General features: G+C 52.7%; 1 protein-coding gene across 6 annotated transcripts in view; it reads left to right on the forward strand.

The window, feature by feature from the left end:
* The first annotated feature begins 402 nt into the window (after window positions 1-402).
* ACSF3 (acyl-CoA synthetase family member 3) overlaps window positions 403-17120 on the forward strand; it is a 40710-nt gene continuing 23992 nt past the window's right edge. For 5 of the 6 annotated variants that reach the window (XR_001468515.4, XR_001468516.4, XM_425134.8 and 2 more), the window contains exons 1-5: window positions 403-454; window positions 3644-4366; window positions 5698-5853; window positions 14236-14390; window positions 14866-15011. Coding sequence is in view for 4 of the 6 variants with exons in the window: in XM_425134.8 (XP_425134.6) it covers window positions 3674-4366; window positions 5698-5853; window positions 14236-14390; window positions 14866-15011 (1150 nt within the window). In the remaining 2 variants the exon portion in view is untranslated. The remainder of the gene's footprint in view (window positions 455-3643; window positions 4367-5697; window positions 5854-14235; window positions 14391-14865; window positions 15012-17120) is intronic. The other variant, XM_046899642.1, reaches the window with a different exon arrangement.

Raw genomic sequence — 17120 nt, forward strand, 5'->3', positions numbered from 1 at the left:
CTGGGCCGCGTTGGGCCACGCGGTGGAAACACAGCTGGGGGTGGGCGGCCCGCCGTCACCCCACCGTGACGGGGAGCGCGAGGCCATGGGGCCGTGCTGCGCCCCACGGAGCCCCGTGCCTCCATCCCGGCCCCGCACCTCCACGTGCCCGCAGAGCCCTGCAGCATGGCGCCCGGCGCGGCCCGGCGCTGTCCCCAGCCCGCCATGCCACCACGGGACAGCGCGGTGCGGCGCTGCGACATCACGGCCACGCTGAGAGCCCCGTGCCCGGCCTTGTGTGTGCGTGTGTGCGTGTGTGTGCGCGCCACGTGCGGCCAAGACCCCACCAAAGGCCGCGGGACGGAGGGAGGGGCGGAACGTTTTGGCCGCGGAACGTTCGTTCCGGGGCGCTGTGTTCCCGCCGGAGCCCGCTCGGAACGGAGCGGCCCCTGCGCACTGCCGCCGCCGCCGCCAGGTGAGGCCCTGGGGGGCTGCGGGGCCCGGCGCTGCCCTGCGGCCGGCTGGGAGGCGGGGGTCGGGGCTGCGTTAAGCGGAGGCTTTAATTGCGGAGTAATTAACGTCTGGCGGCGTGCGGCCTGCTGGCGGTTCCCGCTGTCAGCCCCCTGCGGTGTGGGCCCGGCCTGGGGCGTGCCCTGCGCTGGCCCTATGGCCCTGCGGTGTGGGTTTGCCCCCTGTGTCGTTGGGATATCGCAGGGAGAGGGGTTTTGCGGCTGCTCCTCGTGTGGCAGAGTGAGCAGAGGGAGGGGAAACCCCTGCGCTGGGGTTGGGCCCCCTCGGACCACCGGGCCTTTCCGCCTGCAGGGCGCAGGGCTGTGCCATTTCTGTCCTTACCACGACCCGTGGTGGTTGTGCAGTGCCAGCAGTTGATCTGAGCTCACCCACCCTGCTCTCCTTTCCTTCTCCAGCCCTTCAGGGCTCGGCCTGAGCCATCTCTTCCAGGGCAGCGGGCACCCTTAGAGGATCACAGAGTGGTCTGTATGTGGAAGGGACTTCTAAAAGCCACCTGGTTCCTCTCCCTGCAGGGAACAGGGACACACGCAGCTCCATTAGTGCTCAGAGCCCCTCCGGCCTGACCCTGAGAGGAGGCATCCACCCCCTTTCTGGACAACCTGTGCCAGTGCCTCACTGCCTGTATTGTAAAAAAAAACCACATTCTTCCTTATATCCAGCCTAAATCTCTCCTCTTTTAGCATGAAACCATTTCCCCTTGTCCTGTCACAACAGACCCTGCCAAAGAGTCAGTCCCCTTCCTTCTTATAGCTGCTGCTAGATAACAAAAGGCCACTCTCACATCTGCCTGGAGCCTTCTCTTCTCCATGCTGAACAGCCCCAGCTCTCTCAGCCTGTCCTCACAGGGAAGTGTTCCATCCCTTGGATCGTTTTGGTGTCCACACTCCAACAGGCCCACCTCTGTCCTGTGCTGAGGACTCCACATCTGGACGCAGTGCTCCAGGTGAGGTCTTACCAGCACTGAGTAGAGGTCCGCCATCCTCTGCCCAGGAAGACAGACGAGCGTTTGTGTTGCTGATTATCTCTGAGCAAAGTAAAGCAAACAGTTCCAGTGTGACCCTGCTCACACCTTCCCATGTGTCTGTCACTGCACACACATACACACGCACACAGTGAACGCTACTTCTGTGAAGCCCATAAATGCACGGGGCCAGCTGAAGGTGCTGCTGTTTATTGTTCCATTAAATCCGGACTGGCGCTGTGCTGGAACAGGGATAATGTGATTTTTGGAAGCTGCTGTTCTGAAGCAGCATCTAACACCTGCTCCAGAGCCTTGCGAGGAAAAGCAAGCATGCCAAGTGCACTTAGCTGCGCTGGACTAGAGCACGGTGTGATGCTGGCAGACGGTCACTTCCCATTAATGCCCCTCTTAATGCCTGGGGCATTAACATCTCGCCAGCACGCCGGTGCTGGGCACAGGCTGGGTGGAGGCGATTTGATTGTGTTCTCTATTTTATATTTTAGTCTGTACAGAGAAATGGAAAGATGTCATTCTAGTTTTGTCATGACCTGCTTTGTTTTTTTCCATCCTTATGGTACAAGTCACGAGTGCACACGGGTGACACCCTTTGGGTTTAGAGCTTTGCCCCCACGTTTCCGCAGAAAATCACAAGTTTCTTTTGCAGAAGCAGAAATTGAGGTTGATATGCAAAAGAAAATGTGTGCGAAGCAGCTTCCGCTGGGAGAAATGCTTTGAATGCGGATGAGAGTCCTCAGGGCTTGCAGCCACCTCTCTGCAAAAGCGACCACTAAGAATCATAGGATGGCTTAAGTTGGAAGCGACCTTAAAGATCATCTAGTTCCAACCTCTGCGCTCAGCACTTGTTGCTGTCAGTGAAGTATGTGAGCTTCGCCTGAGCTCAGCTCTTCCCTGAGTCGCTGCCAGCTCCCTGCATCCTTTTTGTTTCAGCTCCTCCCCATGGTGGGAAGCTGAGCTGGGAGCTGTTGGTGGAGTGGCTTATCACGATGTTATAAAAATCACAATTGCCAGAATCAAGGAGATATCGTGTAGTGTCGCCTGAGCTCCCAACTGCAGCTCCAGGCCCTGTGCAGAGGGAATTTTCGGATTTGAGGTAGCTCCTAATCTCTCTCAGTCTGTTGCATCTTCCTCTTGTCTCTGGCACACCAGTGGACTCCTTTGCGAGGTGTTCCTGTAGCTGAGGCACCCATCTCCCCATTATGTTCTTGCAGGTTTTGCACTGCATTCACTCTCCCAAATGCTCCTGTGAGATGATCCACGTGCTGGCCAGAGTTATTGCACAGCCTTTTGTCTTTGAAAGGGGACAAAACATTTCTGCCAGCCTGTGATCTTCTTATAATCAAAGCACCTAATGAATGATCAGCCTTTAGTGGTGCTGGTGCTCCTTCCAGCTCCCTTCTGGAGCTTTTCTCTGTTGAAAAACCCTGTTGCAACAAGGAAGCCAGGCTGGGTGCCTGGGTCAAGCTCTGCACAGTGGCACAGCTGAGCTTGGTGCTTTCAGCAGCGCTAGAACAAACCAGCAGCTGTTGCTTGCTGGGAAAGCAGCTGCGTGGCGAAGGCTCTGCTGCCTGTGGCTGCCCGGTGGTTGTTAACCTCTTGACTGGTCTGTCGTGTAAGGAAGCTTTAGAGCCAAAGCAATGCCTGTGATGGATGGGCCGTCGGGTCACGGGGGCTGAGCACTTGGCTGCGCTTTGGTGTGAGATTGCTTGTAGGAAGCAAGTCCCTGCTGGGCTGGGGCTTAGGGGGCTTGGGGTTTGTGTCTCGGTGCCGAACTCTGAGCACAGAGCGGGGCAGATGTGAGGAAAAGTGCAAATTGAGAGCGAGTTACCACTGTAATTATTTAACGTCTTAAGGTGTTGGTCAGGTGGGTTAGAATGGCACCACAGGTAGCCGTTACTCCATGTCCCAGAATTACAGATCGATGAAAACTACTTTGTAGTTTAAGTTAGGTTGTTAGGTTGCACAGGGAAGGGTCTCTGAGTCCTGTTCTGTCTGATCAGGGCCTCGCACGCTGGGGATACAGCAGTCTGAACCATAAACATTAATAATACAGTGGATATTATTCAAATGAAAGCTGCCACTTTTCCTTTGTGGGAATAAACCCCTGGGTAATCGCTGCTCATACTTATCTGTTCCTATAATTGCTTTCTGCAGAATCACTCCAAAAGAAGCTCTGCTGGCAGGATGCTGCTCTCTCTGCTCTCCCCCCGTGTGAGCTGGTCTGCACGATGCCTCCTTCGTGACTTGCACCGGTGGGGGCTGCGTAGGCAGAAGAGGGCTGAGTGTCCCCGCAGGGGTATACAAACCACATGGACAGCCAGCAGCCACCACGTCAGCCCTGTCTTCAGCAGGGCTTTGACTTTCGGTGATAAAATCGCCATTGTTGACCAAAATGGTGAGCACACATACAGGGAGCTTTTCTGTCAGAGCCTCCGCCTGTCCCAGGAGATCTGTAGGGTGCTGCAGTGCTCCAGCAGGGACTTGAAGGAGGAGAGGATCTCATTTTTGTGCCCTAACGATGCCTCGTATGTGGTTGCCCAGTGGGCTTCCTGGATGAGTGGAGGCATAGCAGTTCCCCTTTACAAGAAGCACCCTGTGCAGCAACTGGAGTATGTGCTGGAGGATTCACAGAGCGCTCTCGTCATCGCAGCAGATGAATATGTGGGGAAAATATCCCCTAGTGCTAAGAAGCTGGGAGTGCCAGTGCTGCCACTCAGGTCTCATAGCAGTGGATCTGCAGATCATACAGCGGTGGAAGACGTGCCCTTGGCATCCAGTGCTTCCTGGAAGGACAGGGGAGCCATGATAATCTACACGAGTGGGACAACAGGGAGACCAAAGGGTGTCCTCAGCACCCACGAGAATGTGCAGGCAGTGGTGAGTGCTGCTTTCTCTGCAATGCTGGTGCTGAGTTAGAGGTCTTGTCCTTCCAGGTGATTTGGCATAACAGACCTGATTTCTGCACAGAGCTATGGGGCTCTGTCCTGAAGTCCCCAATGCTTCTGAGGTAAGCACAGGACTCAGTGTTTGAGGCTCTGAACCTTGTGCTGTGGTTGCAGCCAGGGACATGGCTTCTGCTTCCTTTCTTGGAAAGCAGCAGAGGTGAGACCTGGTGTAGGAGGACTGCTTTCTTTGCAATTTTCTTTTCTTCACTGTGACTAGCAAGGTATCTTTGCCCATAATTGGAATATAACTTAGCCCAGCACTGCACAGTGCTGTGTGAAGTCTGTGCATTATTTAGCTATATATCCCCAAGGCAAAAAATCCATTAGCTCTCTGAGCCAAAAGGAATTAAAAGTTTGAATGAGCCTGCTGACTACCTCACCAGTTTGTTATCACTGCCTGCAACCGATAGACTCATGCCATTAGGGAAAAAGAGCAGGGAATACACGGTGCCTTACGGACACGTCGTCGAGCTCACGCCTCTCTGGATGCACAGATACCGCAGTGGTGGGTGCAGAAAGAGAGCCTTGATGGATAGAGCCAGGGCTTGGCTATATCGGGCAAAGAATCTGTTCCCTTGCAAATATGCTGATCATTTGGGAGGCAGCCGAAGCAGTGACTGTCTTTGGTGCTGTCTCACAGAAAGCTCCCTGCCCTGTGGAAGGGGGTTGTGAATGGCATGGCCAAATTCCACTGATTTTTATTTTTAGAGAGCTGGAAATAAGCTCTCCAGTTGCTAACGTTGGGCTCTGAAGAACTTAGTTCCTCACCATAGCCTGAGGTCTAACACTTCAAAACGCCCTGTCGTGAAGGGATAATAAGAAGTTTGATGTATATTCTGTATGTTCTCTTCATGGGACGTCGGTTTCCTGCTCCCACTGGTTATTCCTTACATATGCTAAAAGAGCAATGTCAGCAGTGTCCAAACTGTGTCAGCTGAGTTCTGGAATGTTTCAGGTTCTGTTTAATATTTCTGCAGCAGGCTAACAATTTTGTGGGTCCTACTTAAAGTCACTGCTGACTTAATTCTCAGTAGCAAGGAAGGGCTGTGATCTGTGTGAGCACACGTGTTGAGAAAGTGCAGAAGGGCTTCCTTGTGAATGCGTTGTGGTGCTACTTCTGCTCCTGCTGACCCTAAGGAAGGGATTTCTATGCCCAGATTTCTGGCACCAGCTGTGCAGGGGGATGCTGGGAGGGTGAGGTACGTCATGCTGGGTGAAGCTTTCCTCCTGCCCTGACGTGGGATTGCATGTCTTTTTCCACAGACCACAGGGCTGGTTGAAAAATGGGAGTGGAAGCAAGATGATGTTATTCTGCACGTGCTGCCTTTGCATCATGTCCACGGGGTGATCAATAAGCTGCTCTGTCCTCTCTGGGTGGGAGCAACATGCATCATGCTGCCCGAATTCAGCGCGCAGATGGTAAGCCTGGAGGGATGGTGTGTTGCCTTTGAAATTCAGCAGCAAGACCCCATGCGCTGTAATTAGAGCAGCTCTGCAAAGAAGTTCTTAAACAATTCCAACCTCTTTAGCTGCTGGCTGCCTGCAGTTCACAAACTGGTAAAAGCCCTTTCTGCTGGACGCTCGAGTTGGGGTAAGTGTGCTCTGCTGGAGGTTACAACTTGTTTGAGTGTGACAGACATAACCACAACACCGTTCTGCTCCTGCTTGATGTGTTGGGGGTCTCATGTTGGGGGTGATCCATTCTCGGTACCCACTAAGAGCACCCACACCCAGAACAAGGGTTGTTAATTTTCCTGCTAGAAGGGGGAAGGTGGAAATCTTGGATCTGCACGTTGGCAGGGAGCTGCCTGAAGCGATACTGTTGGTTGGATATTTCATTTTTAGTAGCTTGCGTTTTCCATGTCCCCGATGTTTTGTGTTACATTACATGACAGAACACAGACTTCAGAGTTTCTTACAGCCTGGGTAAGAGAACTACTAATACATGTCACTTGCATAGAAACAGTGCTGTTGAGCTATAGAGGTACAAGTGTAAACAGATCTGTCAGTTTAGACGCAGCAGTGTAAGTGAGAGTTTGCAAACTGAGAGCTGCTTGCAGTTTTGCAGGAAAGGTGACAGGAGGGAAACCTTATTTCTAAGTGTGTCTCTGCTGCATTTAGTGCTGTTTGCTGGCCAAGACAGGAAGCACCAGTCTCAGTGCTCTGCTTGTATTTTGTTCCTTGCCCAAGGCGGCAGGTAGCTGACTTACCAAGAGGATGAAGAGCAACAACCAGCAGTGAAGTAGAACAGCTTCTACACTTACTGGCTCCTGGGAGCTGGCACTGTTCATCTACATCCCCTGGTATTGGTGGTGGTGTGAGAGGCACTGGAGTTCTGGTTTGCTCCAGGATGAGCAGTGTCACTACTAAGTGAGCAATTTCAGGTGCTGGTGCCACCTCATAGCAGAAAGGGGACCTGCTTTGTCAGTAGGCAGCTCCTTGGACAAGTGATGAGAGCTTGTCAAGCCCGTGCTTTGTGGCTGAACAGACTATTTGACATGTCTGTGTTTATTCATGTGCCAGGCAGCTTTGTCATGCTGAAAGGACAAAGAGCAAATGCACGGGGTGCACCCGGAACCCCTTGATGCTGCGACTCTATGTTGGAGCTGAGTTTGGACTCTGATCTGAGTGAGCTGATGACCATGTGATTCTTAGCTGCTTATTTCTGCTTTGCAGAGGGGCAACCACAGAAAATGTAAGCATCCCTTCTTGTTTCAAGATGGCCCTGGCACCTGAAAACCCCACTGGTGGCTGAGCACCGGTCCTTCCAAGGGGAACAGGGTTTCCAAGGTCCCAGAGTTACAGAGGGGCAGCTCTGCACTCACATCTCCAGAAGGATGCTGTTGTAGAGGAAGGCAGCGAGGTCCCCTGGCAGCTGGAGCTGGCAATATCTTCTTGATAGTCACTGCCTAATTTACCTGCTGCCATCTTTATGGTGTCACCCCAAGAAGCGTTCCATGCACACAGCTTGGGGTGCAGCAGGGATGTGTGTCCCACCGAAGCCAGGGCTCTGTGCTCACAGCTTGGGGTGCAGCAGGGATGCGTGCCCATCAGACCCAGGGCTCAGAGCATTGTCCAGGCACTGCTAGGAGGCAGCCGGTGTGGAGCAGAGGAGCGTGCCGATAGCCTGGAAGCAAAGCCAAGCCCTCTGGAGGGCGCGTTTCTCCACATCCCGTGCCACTGGTGATTGATCGTCCCTTATACCCTTGTGTTTTCCTGTGCTCTCTCCCGACATCTGCAAATCAATGAGCTGACATTGAAGGATGGGTCCGGGTGCCTGTAGCAGGGTGCCTGCCTGCTGCCTCTGATCAAAGCCCTCTGCTGGAGCCGCCAGCGAGGGCGAGTGAGGACAGCACCGGGGCCATCGCACTGACCCTGGAGGTTGGACTTGGGTGGGCAGAGGTCGGCACAACGAGCGAAGTTCCGGGGGCTCCCAGGTGCACTTGGGCTCTGAAGGACATCATTTGCTTTTCTATTCTTTTTATTCCCTTTATTTTTCCGGGGGCCTCCCCTGGGAGCTGAAAGTGGTTTGATCGACACTACAAAGAAAGCGCATGAGGGTAAATAAGGCTTTCTTGTGGAGTTTAATGCAAGCTGCCTTTCAGTTCCAGTCTATTTTCACCAGCTGTTTACAAAATACCCTTTGCTACTGAAATCAGCTTTCAGAGTTTCAGCGGAGGATTTTGCAAAAGGAGCCCGAGTTTTGCTGCGTGCTTTTTCTCTTGGTTGCACCTTGAGAAAGCAGCCAATTATAGTGTGATATAAAGAAACCCGGATGGCAGCTAAAACACTTGACAGCCTGATCAAAACAAGGCTGGGAACTTACTCTCAACCTGCTGCAGGCATATTTAGCCTTGAGTGATACTGGCATGGGTTCAAGAGAAACCGCAACAGCATACCCGATGTGTGTTTGGTTTCTAATCACTGACACTTCATTATACAAAATAAATACTTTATTATTACAGCCTTTATTAAGTTACATAATTTGTGGTGTGCCTTATAGTCAGCTACTGATGCCAGTCTGGTTTCAGTGGTGGTAACAATGCTCTTTATTTTTCCCCTTGGTTAGAAGGCGCCCTGAGCCCCGGACCAGGACTTGTCTCTCCCTGCATCTTTCAGACCTTTCCATCTATTTTTGGTAACTGTCCAAGGAAAGGTTAAAAATCAAACTGTAAAATAACCTCCGTGTCCTGACCAACATCCGCTCTCTCACCAAAGCAGCATCTGATGCCCAGGGCTGCGTGCAAGCTATTGCTGAGGCCACGGGGGCTCATTAAAGTGTATTGAGCTGCCTCAAGCGTGAAAGTTGCTGCATAAAATCAGATTCTTTTTATTAAATGGGGACATCCATTACTTTGCACCAGCTACTGTACATGTTATAATTCACTTTATAGCACCATCTGTTAAGGCTGTCTCGCTTAAGCTTTTTGCAGCATCTTTTTATTGTAAGTTATTAAAAAATACGGCTGCATCTATTAATCATTTATTAATAAAGGGTTTATAAATGGACCCATACTTTCCAGCGGCACAGTCAGTTCATTCACGCTGTGCGGGTCCCCACTGCATGGGCTGCAGTGTGATGCTGGGAGCACCCCCAGCTGCTGCCTGCCCTGGGGGCCATGGGGGCAGAACCCAGCAGAACCCAGCACTGCGAAAGCGCCTCGCTGCTTGGAAGGGACAGCTCTGAGCACGGTGACGTCTGCGTGCTGCTGTGGGCACGCAGAGTGGGCAGAATGGCATCTGTGAACTCCTTCCTCCCAGCAGCTGTGTGGGGCGAGGGCAGCTCTGATGTTATTTTTGTTTTCAGCTGAGCGTGAGAACGGGGAGGGCTGAGTGTGCTTTGAAGTCAGAGTGAGCTGCGGCCGAAGGATCCCTTTATGGTCCTCCTGGCAGAGCTTGCTTCCAGGCTGCATGCTTCTCCAGCTGCACCGCTGTGTGTGCAGGCAGCCAGCATTTCCCAGTGACTTCTGAACCCGTGCTTACAGAGTGGGGGCACCCTGAGCCCACTGCCTGCTGAGGTTTTTGGCCACTGTGGGTTCATTCTGAGTTTGGACAGTGGGAACTGCTTGTCTTGCCTTGGAGCACCGCTGCTCCTGCCTGGACAGGAGGGGGCAAATGCTTAAGGGGTGAATGTTCAGTTGAGAAAGGCAGTCAGCTGGTTGCATTGCAGGTCAGATCCTGGTAGCTCTTCAGCGTGGGGGATGGAGGAGAGTTTTAGGAATCTGAACTCATTGTGGTCTGTGCTGCCCCTTTGGCTCTGCAGGTCCCGAGCTGCAGTGCACTGCTTGCAGAGCGACAGCCATGTCTCTGCCCTGCAAGCACTCTGTTGCTAAGCATGTTGAGATGCAGATTTGTCACCCTAAGCTTGTTTTGGTGCCAGAATCACTGTGGCTGACTCTGTGCCTCGAAGGTTTGCACCCTCTAAAAATCCATGCCTTGTTTTAAAACGAGGTGAGGGCTGGGTGCAGCTGCACTGTGCCTCTGGTTGGCTGCATGGTGAGGTCCCGTGGCACAGCAGCGTGGTTGCCTGCAGGGAGTAGAAGCATGCACCGTGGTCCTGAGCCTCTCCCCATGGTCTGTCCCTTCTGCAGACGTCAGCCTTGGTGGTTTAGGGGTTGTTTTTATAATCAAATCAAATGCAAGCAAGTTCTGATCTGCAATAACCAAGCACCAAAAGGACGGCGTGCTGGGATTGCCTGTCCCATACTGTTTCAGCTGGAGCAAGGCACTCCTCTTCTCATTCTGCTCCAGACTCAAAGAGGAGGCGGTGCAGGGAGGAGCAGGTTGCTGCTGGATGGGCTGTGTTTGATCACTTCTCGCAGACCTGGCTTTCAGAAGTTAGAGTTTTTCTTCCTGTCTCCCCAGCTCTGCCGTCTGTCCTCAGCATCTGCTCGGGAGTAATGTCTTTTCATGTGTGTGGGGAGAAAGAAGAGATGGAACCGGAGCCTGTCATATTTACTTATATTCCCGGGTCCCAGGGAAAGCACTTGCTCCTTTCAGTATGCCTGCAGCACAGGAAGGGTTTAAAAGCTTCAGCCTGGAATACAGAGGGGCCGTCAAACAGCACTGATGAATAAATGATTAAAACCAGAGTCACGCAGAGCACAAACAGTTTGGGGTTGCAACACACACGAGGAGAAGCCACCGAGGGCCTGGTTTCCCTTTGAAGAGAGGACTGTTTCCCTTGGTGTGTGCTGCTCCCCAGCAGCAGCCCTCTTTGGCTGCAGCCACTGTTGCTCTCACACAGATCCATGGGCAGCGCTACCTGCGTGGCAGAGATCGATGCACAACACAAAGCCAGCTCCCGGATCAAAAGGAGAAGTAAAGGGATGATTTAACCTTGCATTAGAGGTATTGCTGCTGCTGAAAAGGTTTTTTTAAAAAAAAAAAGATAAATTCGATAACCGCTGAAAATGATACCATAATTTTATAGAGGAGAGAGGAGCTGTTGTGTCTGTCAATAGAGGTAGCGGTATGGGTCGTCTATTATCTGTTTGGGTTTAATGGGAAAATCCATGCTGATTTTCGCTTTCCTTTCAGCTTTTTAGGCATTTTTGCCCACCTCTCTTCTGGCTTCTTTTGGAGCCCTGCATCAGGCAAAGGCTGCCTGGACGTAGCATACAAACGGCCACTGCCACCTTCTCCTTTCCTCCGCCTTAGAAGGTGCCCAGGCACTGCTAGATCTGCTGCTTTCTGTCTGCTTTATACCATCACAGATTTCCCTCTGTGGGCAAAGGCTCTGTTAAGGAAGGAAAAACTGCTGCCTTTTCTTCTCTGTGCTGCATCCCCTCCTTCAGGTGAGGTTAGCAGGTCTGGATGCAGGCTGGGAAGGCTGCTGCAGGGAAGGACAATCAATGGGAGCAGCTTGCACGTTCCTCCGGCCTCATCCACCGCCGTGCCATCTGCGTGCTGTAAGAAATACGTGGGAAAATCTTGCAGCTTTGCCTCACTGGGATTGTTTTCTACCCGCTGGTGTCATTTTTTCCTCTCTCTTTCTCTCTCTCTCTCTCTTTTTTTCCCTCTCATTTCCTGCTGGCAAAATCCCACCGGCCAGCCCATGGAATTGCCCAGATATGCTTTTGTGCGGTGGGAGGGGAAGAAAATCAGGAATGTCAGAGGGCTCTTGGGAACAGAAGGTCTTCTTCTGCTTTGCTGGCTCAGGCAGCCTGTCCTGTAAGCCAGCAGTGCTGTGTGCCTGCCCTGGGCTTTTGCTGCCATCATTGCTGATGGGAAGCTGTACTCATTCCTGTTTTCATGCAGCTACAAACTGTTTGATTCAAGCCCTTGTTCAGCTTCAAAGGAGTTCTGGTCCACTCTGCGCTGTCTCCTGAACATATGCCATCTGAAGACTGGTACTTCCCTTGTGCTTTGCACTATAATGATGATTGAAAGGCTGAGTGTTACAGCCAGAGGGCTGTGCCCCACTGAACGTCCCCAGAGCCAGGCTGGTGGGTCCCACCTGGAGATGGCATCTCTGAGCTCCCTGCAGGCAGGCAGAGCAGGGGGTGCATTTGTAACAGAAGTCTCAGGTGAGCAAAATAAAAGGAAACGGTGGGCTGCCGATATCCTGTCTGCGGGTGATGGATGTGGTGGCAGTGGCACTTTGGGTAGCAGAGGGAGAGATGGATCTCACTGCTCTAAACCTGACAGCGTCAGAGGATGCCGTGCGTGGGAAGGGCAAGGCTGGCCCCTTGCTGGAGGCCGTCCAAGCCCCAGGCTTGATTGATTAGCCCCAGGTAACGAGGCTTTCCCAGATCCTTCTCTTAAACCATGAAGTTCTAGTTATAAAGCGGCAATAGCTGTTTCAGCTGGCTGGGCAGCAGCAAGCCCTCTGGACGCCTCTGGGTTTGCGGAGAGCTGGGGGCTGCCAGCCTTGTGCCGCAGCTCGGCGCTTAGTGCTGCTACAACACATGGTCGGGATCCAGATTTGGCTGAGCAGCAGCAGAACAGGTGGGGATGTTTGGCTGTCAGCAGATCGGCCCAGCAGCGGCTGGTGGCACGCATCCAAAGGCAGCTGCTTATCTTCAGGAAGGGGCTGCCGCTGGGGCGAGTCGGGCTGACACAGAGCTGCTCCCATCGCCAGGATGGTGGCACAAAGGGCTTTATGTGGGGCAGGAGCCGAGCAGATGTGCGAGGACGGGGAATCCTGGGGTGCAGCAGAGAGCTGTGTTTTGAAGCGATGTCGTCGCGTGTTTGTTTGCTTTGCTGTTGTTGTTGTTGTTTTTTTAATCCAAATGCATGTGAAAATAAATCTGCCGCACAGCCAGTCAGACTGGAAGTCTGCCCGCACTCCCCACAGCTGCTCCGGGCTTCTGCAGGCAAATCACACGGTGAGGATCGAGCAGCTCCAAGCGTCTGTCTCCCTTCAGTTGTTTGGCACAGGCCCGGTGCCTGCTTGCTGTCACCTGTTCCCCTGCCCAAGGCAATGGCTCTGTGGAGCACCGTGGGGAGAGGAGCGGATCCCTGGCTTTGGAGATGTCTCTCTCCGTGCCTCTGCCTCAAATGGGAAAAATGCTGTGAGGCTGCAGAGAAAAAGACCTTTGGAGAGAGAGGCTGGGAGATGTATAGTAGGGGTCAGGTCCTCCATGCAGTTTTGCCTGTTGTGCCTTCATTTAGGGCTTCGTGCTGGCAGAGATGCCTGCAGTGCCGGGGCATGGCTGTGTTGTGTGTCACTGCAGACACACTGCATTCCTTTTCTGCTCTCCCCAGTGCCCAGGGGCTCACAGTACTCGTGTCCCCGCTCCCGTGGCTCTGGGGGTGTCCTTTGGTCCCAACCCCACGCCCGGTGGCTTCCCAGTGTGCGCATCCCTTGGGTGGGACGCTGCCTCTGTCGGATGCGTATGGCTGCATTAAGAAGAGCAACGTGGTGCCAACGGGGCTTTTTAGGGGCTGATTGTTCTGAAGCAGCCAAGTGAGAGCCGGCAGGGAGAGGTGGTGCTGGCGCAGTGAAGGAGAAAGTAATGAAATGGAGCCCGGGCGAGCAGGACGGAGGGGAAAGGGGCAGCACACACGGCAGCACCCGGGGTGACAGCATGAAGGAGAATCACTTGTTCACCTCCAATCAATTCATGCTTTTTTTCACCGCCGCACGCGCCTGTGTGCAGCTGAGCGTGTGCTGGGAGGGAGGGAGGGAGGCGAGCTGTGTCAGGAGCTGTTAGGAAATACATTTGTCAACAACAGGGCAGGGAGAAAGGAGAGAGGCGGCCGTCACTGGAGCCGAGCGGGCCGGGGCCCTTTATTTATTGATGGCTTTGTATCGTTCCTGTCTTGGGGAGAGCTCACCTAGGGGGAAGAGTGACAACGTGTGGAAGAAATGGGACTGATTTCATGATTTATGCCTGTCCGTTGCTAACTGCTCCCACGTGGAGCTGCTCAGCCAGCGCAGTGCCTGGGGTCACTCATTGCTCTCCAGCAGAGCCGGCGCATGGAGTTTGGCCCAATTGATGGCTCCTCAAAGCTTCAGGTCCATGGGCTCCCACCTGCGTGCTGTGTCCCTCGTGTCAGACTCCGTGTGTTTCCCCTCTGGAAGGCTGGAAGCTTTGTGTAGCCTTTGAAGTGTTCTGTATGCTCACAGAATTCACCGCTTCTGCCTCAGGCCGTCTTCATCAGCAACTGCTTGGCTGTAACGTGACGGTACCAAAAAGTGCCATTTCCATCGTATGATCACTGAATGTGAAAGGGATGGGTGATCCCCTGCTGAGAAAAGAGCTGGGAAGTCGGCGCTGACAGTGCTAGCCATTGCTTCCCTCTACACTTCATATTCGGGTCTATGTGTACGTATATATGTCTCCTCTTTCCTAGGTTTGGAAGAAGTTCCTGAGCTCCCAAGCTCCCCGTGTCAGCGTCTTCATGGCGGTGCCCACTATCTATGCCAAGCTGATAGAATACTACGATGAGCATTTCTCTCAGCCCCAAGTGCAGGACTTCGTGCGTGCCTTTTGCCAGGAGAACATCAGGTAGGTGGGCGGTGCACGTCCTGCTGCCTCCAGCTCTGCAGCACCAGGGAACCTACCAAGTTTTCTTTTGGACTTCAGCTCCTCGCTGCCAGGCGGGCTGTAGTGCTGTATGAGCTCTCTGGCAAGAACAGGGGTGATGTTATTTAATTATGAGTTACTGTTGCGTGGTGAAGCCAGAAGGGGTCTGCATGCCTATTATACGTGTCACCCTACACGATACAAGACTAAGAACTTCATCCTGAAGCCCACAGATCCCTACAGATGCTGCTGCTTGTGCTGCAGGATCTCTTTTAGGAGGCTGTCCTGTCTTAAACGCCCCTATGAGACAGAGAATCTCTTCTGTGTGAGGGGTACCTTTGATGCTGGCTGAAGGCTTTTGGGACTTGTAAGCTTTTCTGTACATGCAGGCTTTACATAACGTTTTGTTGGAGTGCAGACTTCTTAGTTCCTCTCTTACATGGTGTTCCATGTGCAGGTTGATGGTGTCAGGCTCTGCAGCCCTGCCTGTGCCTGTCCTGAAGAAGTGGAAGGCCATCACTGGGCACACTTTGCTGGAGAGGTATGGGATGACAGAGATTGGGATGGCACTTTCCAACCCTCTGCGTGGAGTCCGTGTCCCAGGTAGGAGTCTCGAGAAGGTGACACTGTTCAGAGATGTTTTGCTGTCAAGTGTTCTTGTTTATTCTCACCACAGAGAACACACATCTAATCACCATTTGTCATAACTGAGGAGCAGACTGTGGTGTGAACAGTGATGCTGGTAGAGGAACTGGCATTGGGAAGATAGGACAAAGCCACGAGCGTGTGTGCAGAGCAGTGTTACACGCCAACCCAGCAAGGCCAGGTCTGTCCTTGAGGCACAGTACACACTTGATGTACTCTGCTTGATGATTTCCAAAGTCTTAATGAGTTCAAACACTGCGATGGGATGGCATCTTCAGCTTCTGCTTTGTGAGGCTGTATTTGCATAGGATGTTGACACGGGGCTCTCCACGGAGCAGCTCGTGTCCCATCAGTCAGTACTGAGCATTTAAAATAGGGTGTCTGTTCACTCTTATTTTAGTGCAAGTTTCTTGACTCTTCAGGAATTAGAAATTGTCACACCTCGTCGTACGCTCTGGCTCTGTTCTCTCCTTGTCTTCCCTCACTTCTCTTAGCTACACTTTGTGACTCCTCTCAATATCTGTAGCTTTATGTAACCTAGAAATAAATTGATCTCGAACATTAAAAATATCAAATGCCCCCACCCTCCCTTTGGTTATAAACGTGGCCATCTGTCTGCCAAGCAACCCAGCCCACCACTATGCCACCTTCTCCTCCCCACATGCTGTCTGCACATGCATGGCACCATATGCATCATTTTGGTCTCTGGTCCCCTGGGGACCGTTGCTGCCCAGAGGGGACTGTCCTGTGCCTTGTGACTTCCCCTCACACCCCGGTCCTGCTGGTTGTAGCAGCTGTGCCCTTGAAGGGATTGCACAGGGAGAGGAGAAGCCACAGCTTCCCCCAGCATTGGCTCCTTGAAACTGAGAACAGCTCGGGGGCAGCACGAAATACAAAGTGCAGTTAACTTCTGCAGTGTCGTTGTGATTCCCCCGGTCTGGCCAGTGCTTACTGTGTGCTGGAGAAGGGAAACTCAATTCCCACCTGCATGAGATTGAGCTCTCTGTGAGCCCCAAGGTGTAGGATGGTGGTTTGAGGTCATTTGGATGTCACAGCAACCTTGTTATATTTGCTTTTTATTTCATCTTTAGTAGGGTAAATGAGTGGAGGCTCTCAATCTCCCTGGAGACAAAAAGACTGTGTGGATAAGGCAGAAGTGGACACCAGGAAGGGCAGTGTTAATTCCAGAGCTGGGTCCACATGCTCTTGAGCAGAGGCAGTGCGTAGTCTCTGGCATTACCAGGTCTGTAGGGGACGTGGAGACAAATAATCTCATACAGCTGTGAGCAGAGGAGCTGGGATAAAGGCTAAATGTCTGTCACACAGCCACTGAGCTGGGGCTCACTGCAGCCCCACGGAAGGAGAGAGAAGAATCTCTCAAAGGTTTGGATCAGCCAGGAACCTTACAGACAGAGAGCTATGATTGAATAGGCTTGATTAATTTATTTCAGGAGGTGTCAGTTGGGAAGCAGATGGGTGCAGCTGAGGCATAATTGACTGGAGCTGTGAAAAGCTTTTGATATAGTACCCCATTAGAGGCTGGGATGTAAGGTCACCAGGTACAGCGGAGTATCCACCGTGAACGAGTCAGCTGAGAAATGCAGCAGGGGCTGAGGCAGGAGGAGCAGTGAGCTTCCTGCAAAACAGAGTGTTCTGGGGACAGATGCTAGGCAGCAGCTGACAGCAGACCCGCTTGCTGGCCACGGCTTTATTTTCACAAAGGAGTGTAGCAAGCATGGCCAAGCAGCAAGGGCTGTGCTGGAGGAGCCCTGCGGTTGCAGCACACTCAAGGTGCTGGTGGAGATGGGGCCTCAGCAGGCATTGGTGTGCTAAACGTAATGCAAGGGCTTGCTGGGCACAGCCAGAGCTGAAGCTGCAGATATTGAAGTTGACTGGAATGACTTCAGTGCCCAAGTTAGGGGTTGGCAACCCACAGCAGGGGTTGGAACTGGATGAGCTTTAAGGACCCTTCCAAGCCAAGCCATTCTATGACTTCTGTGGCTCTGGGACTTCAAAAATACCTCTCAGTGACATTCCTTGCCACTGGAAAGCCCCAAAGAGGGAATG

This window comes from Gallus gallus, chromosome 11 (genome assembly GCF_016699485.2).
Source record: "Gallus gallus isolate bGalGal1 chromosome 11, bGalGal1.mat.broiler.GRCg7b, whole genome shotgun sequence".
In the NCBI taxonomy this organism is placed as follows: Eukaryota; Metazoa; Chordata; class Aves; order Galliformes; family Phasianidae; genus Gallus; species Gallus gallus.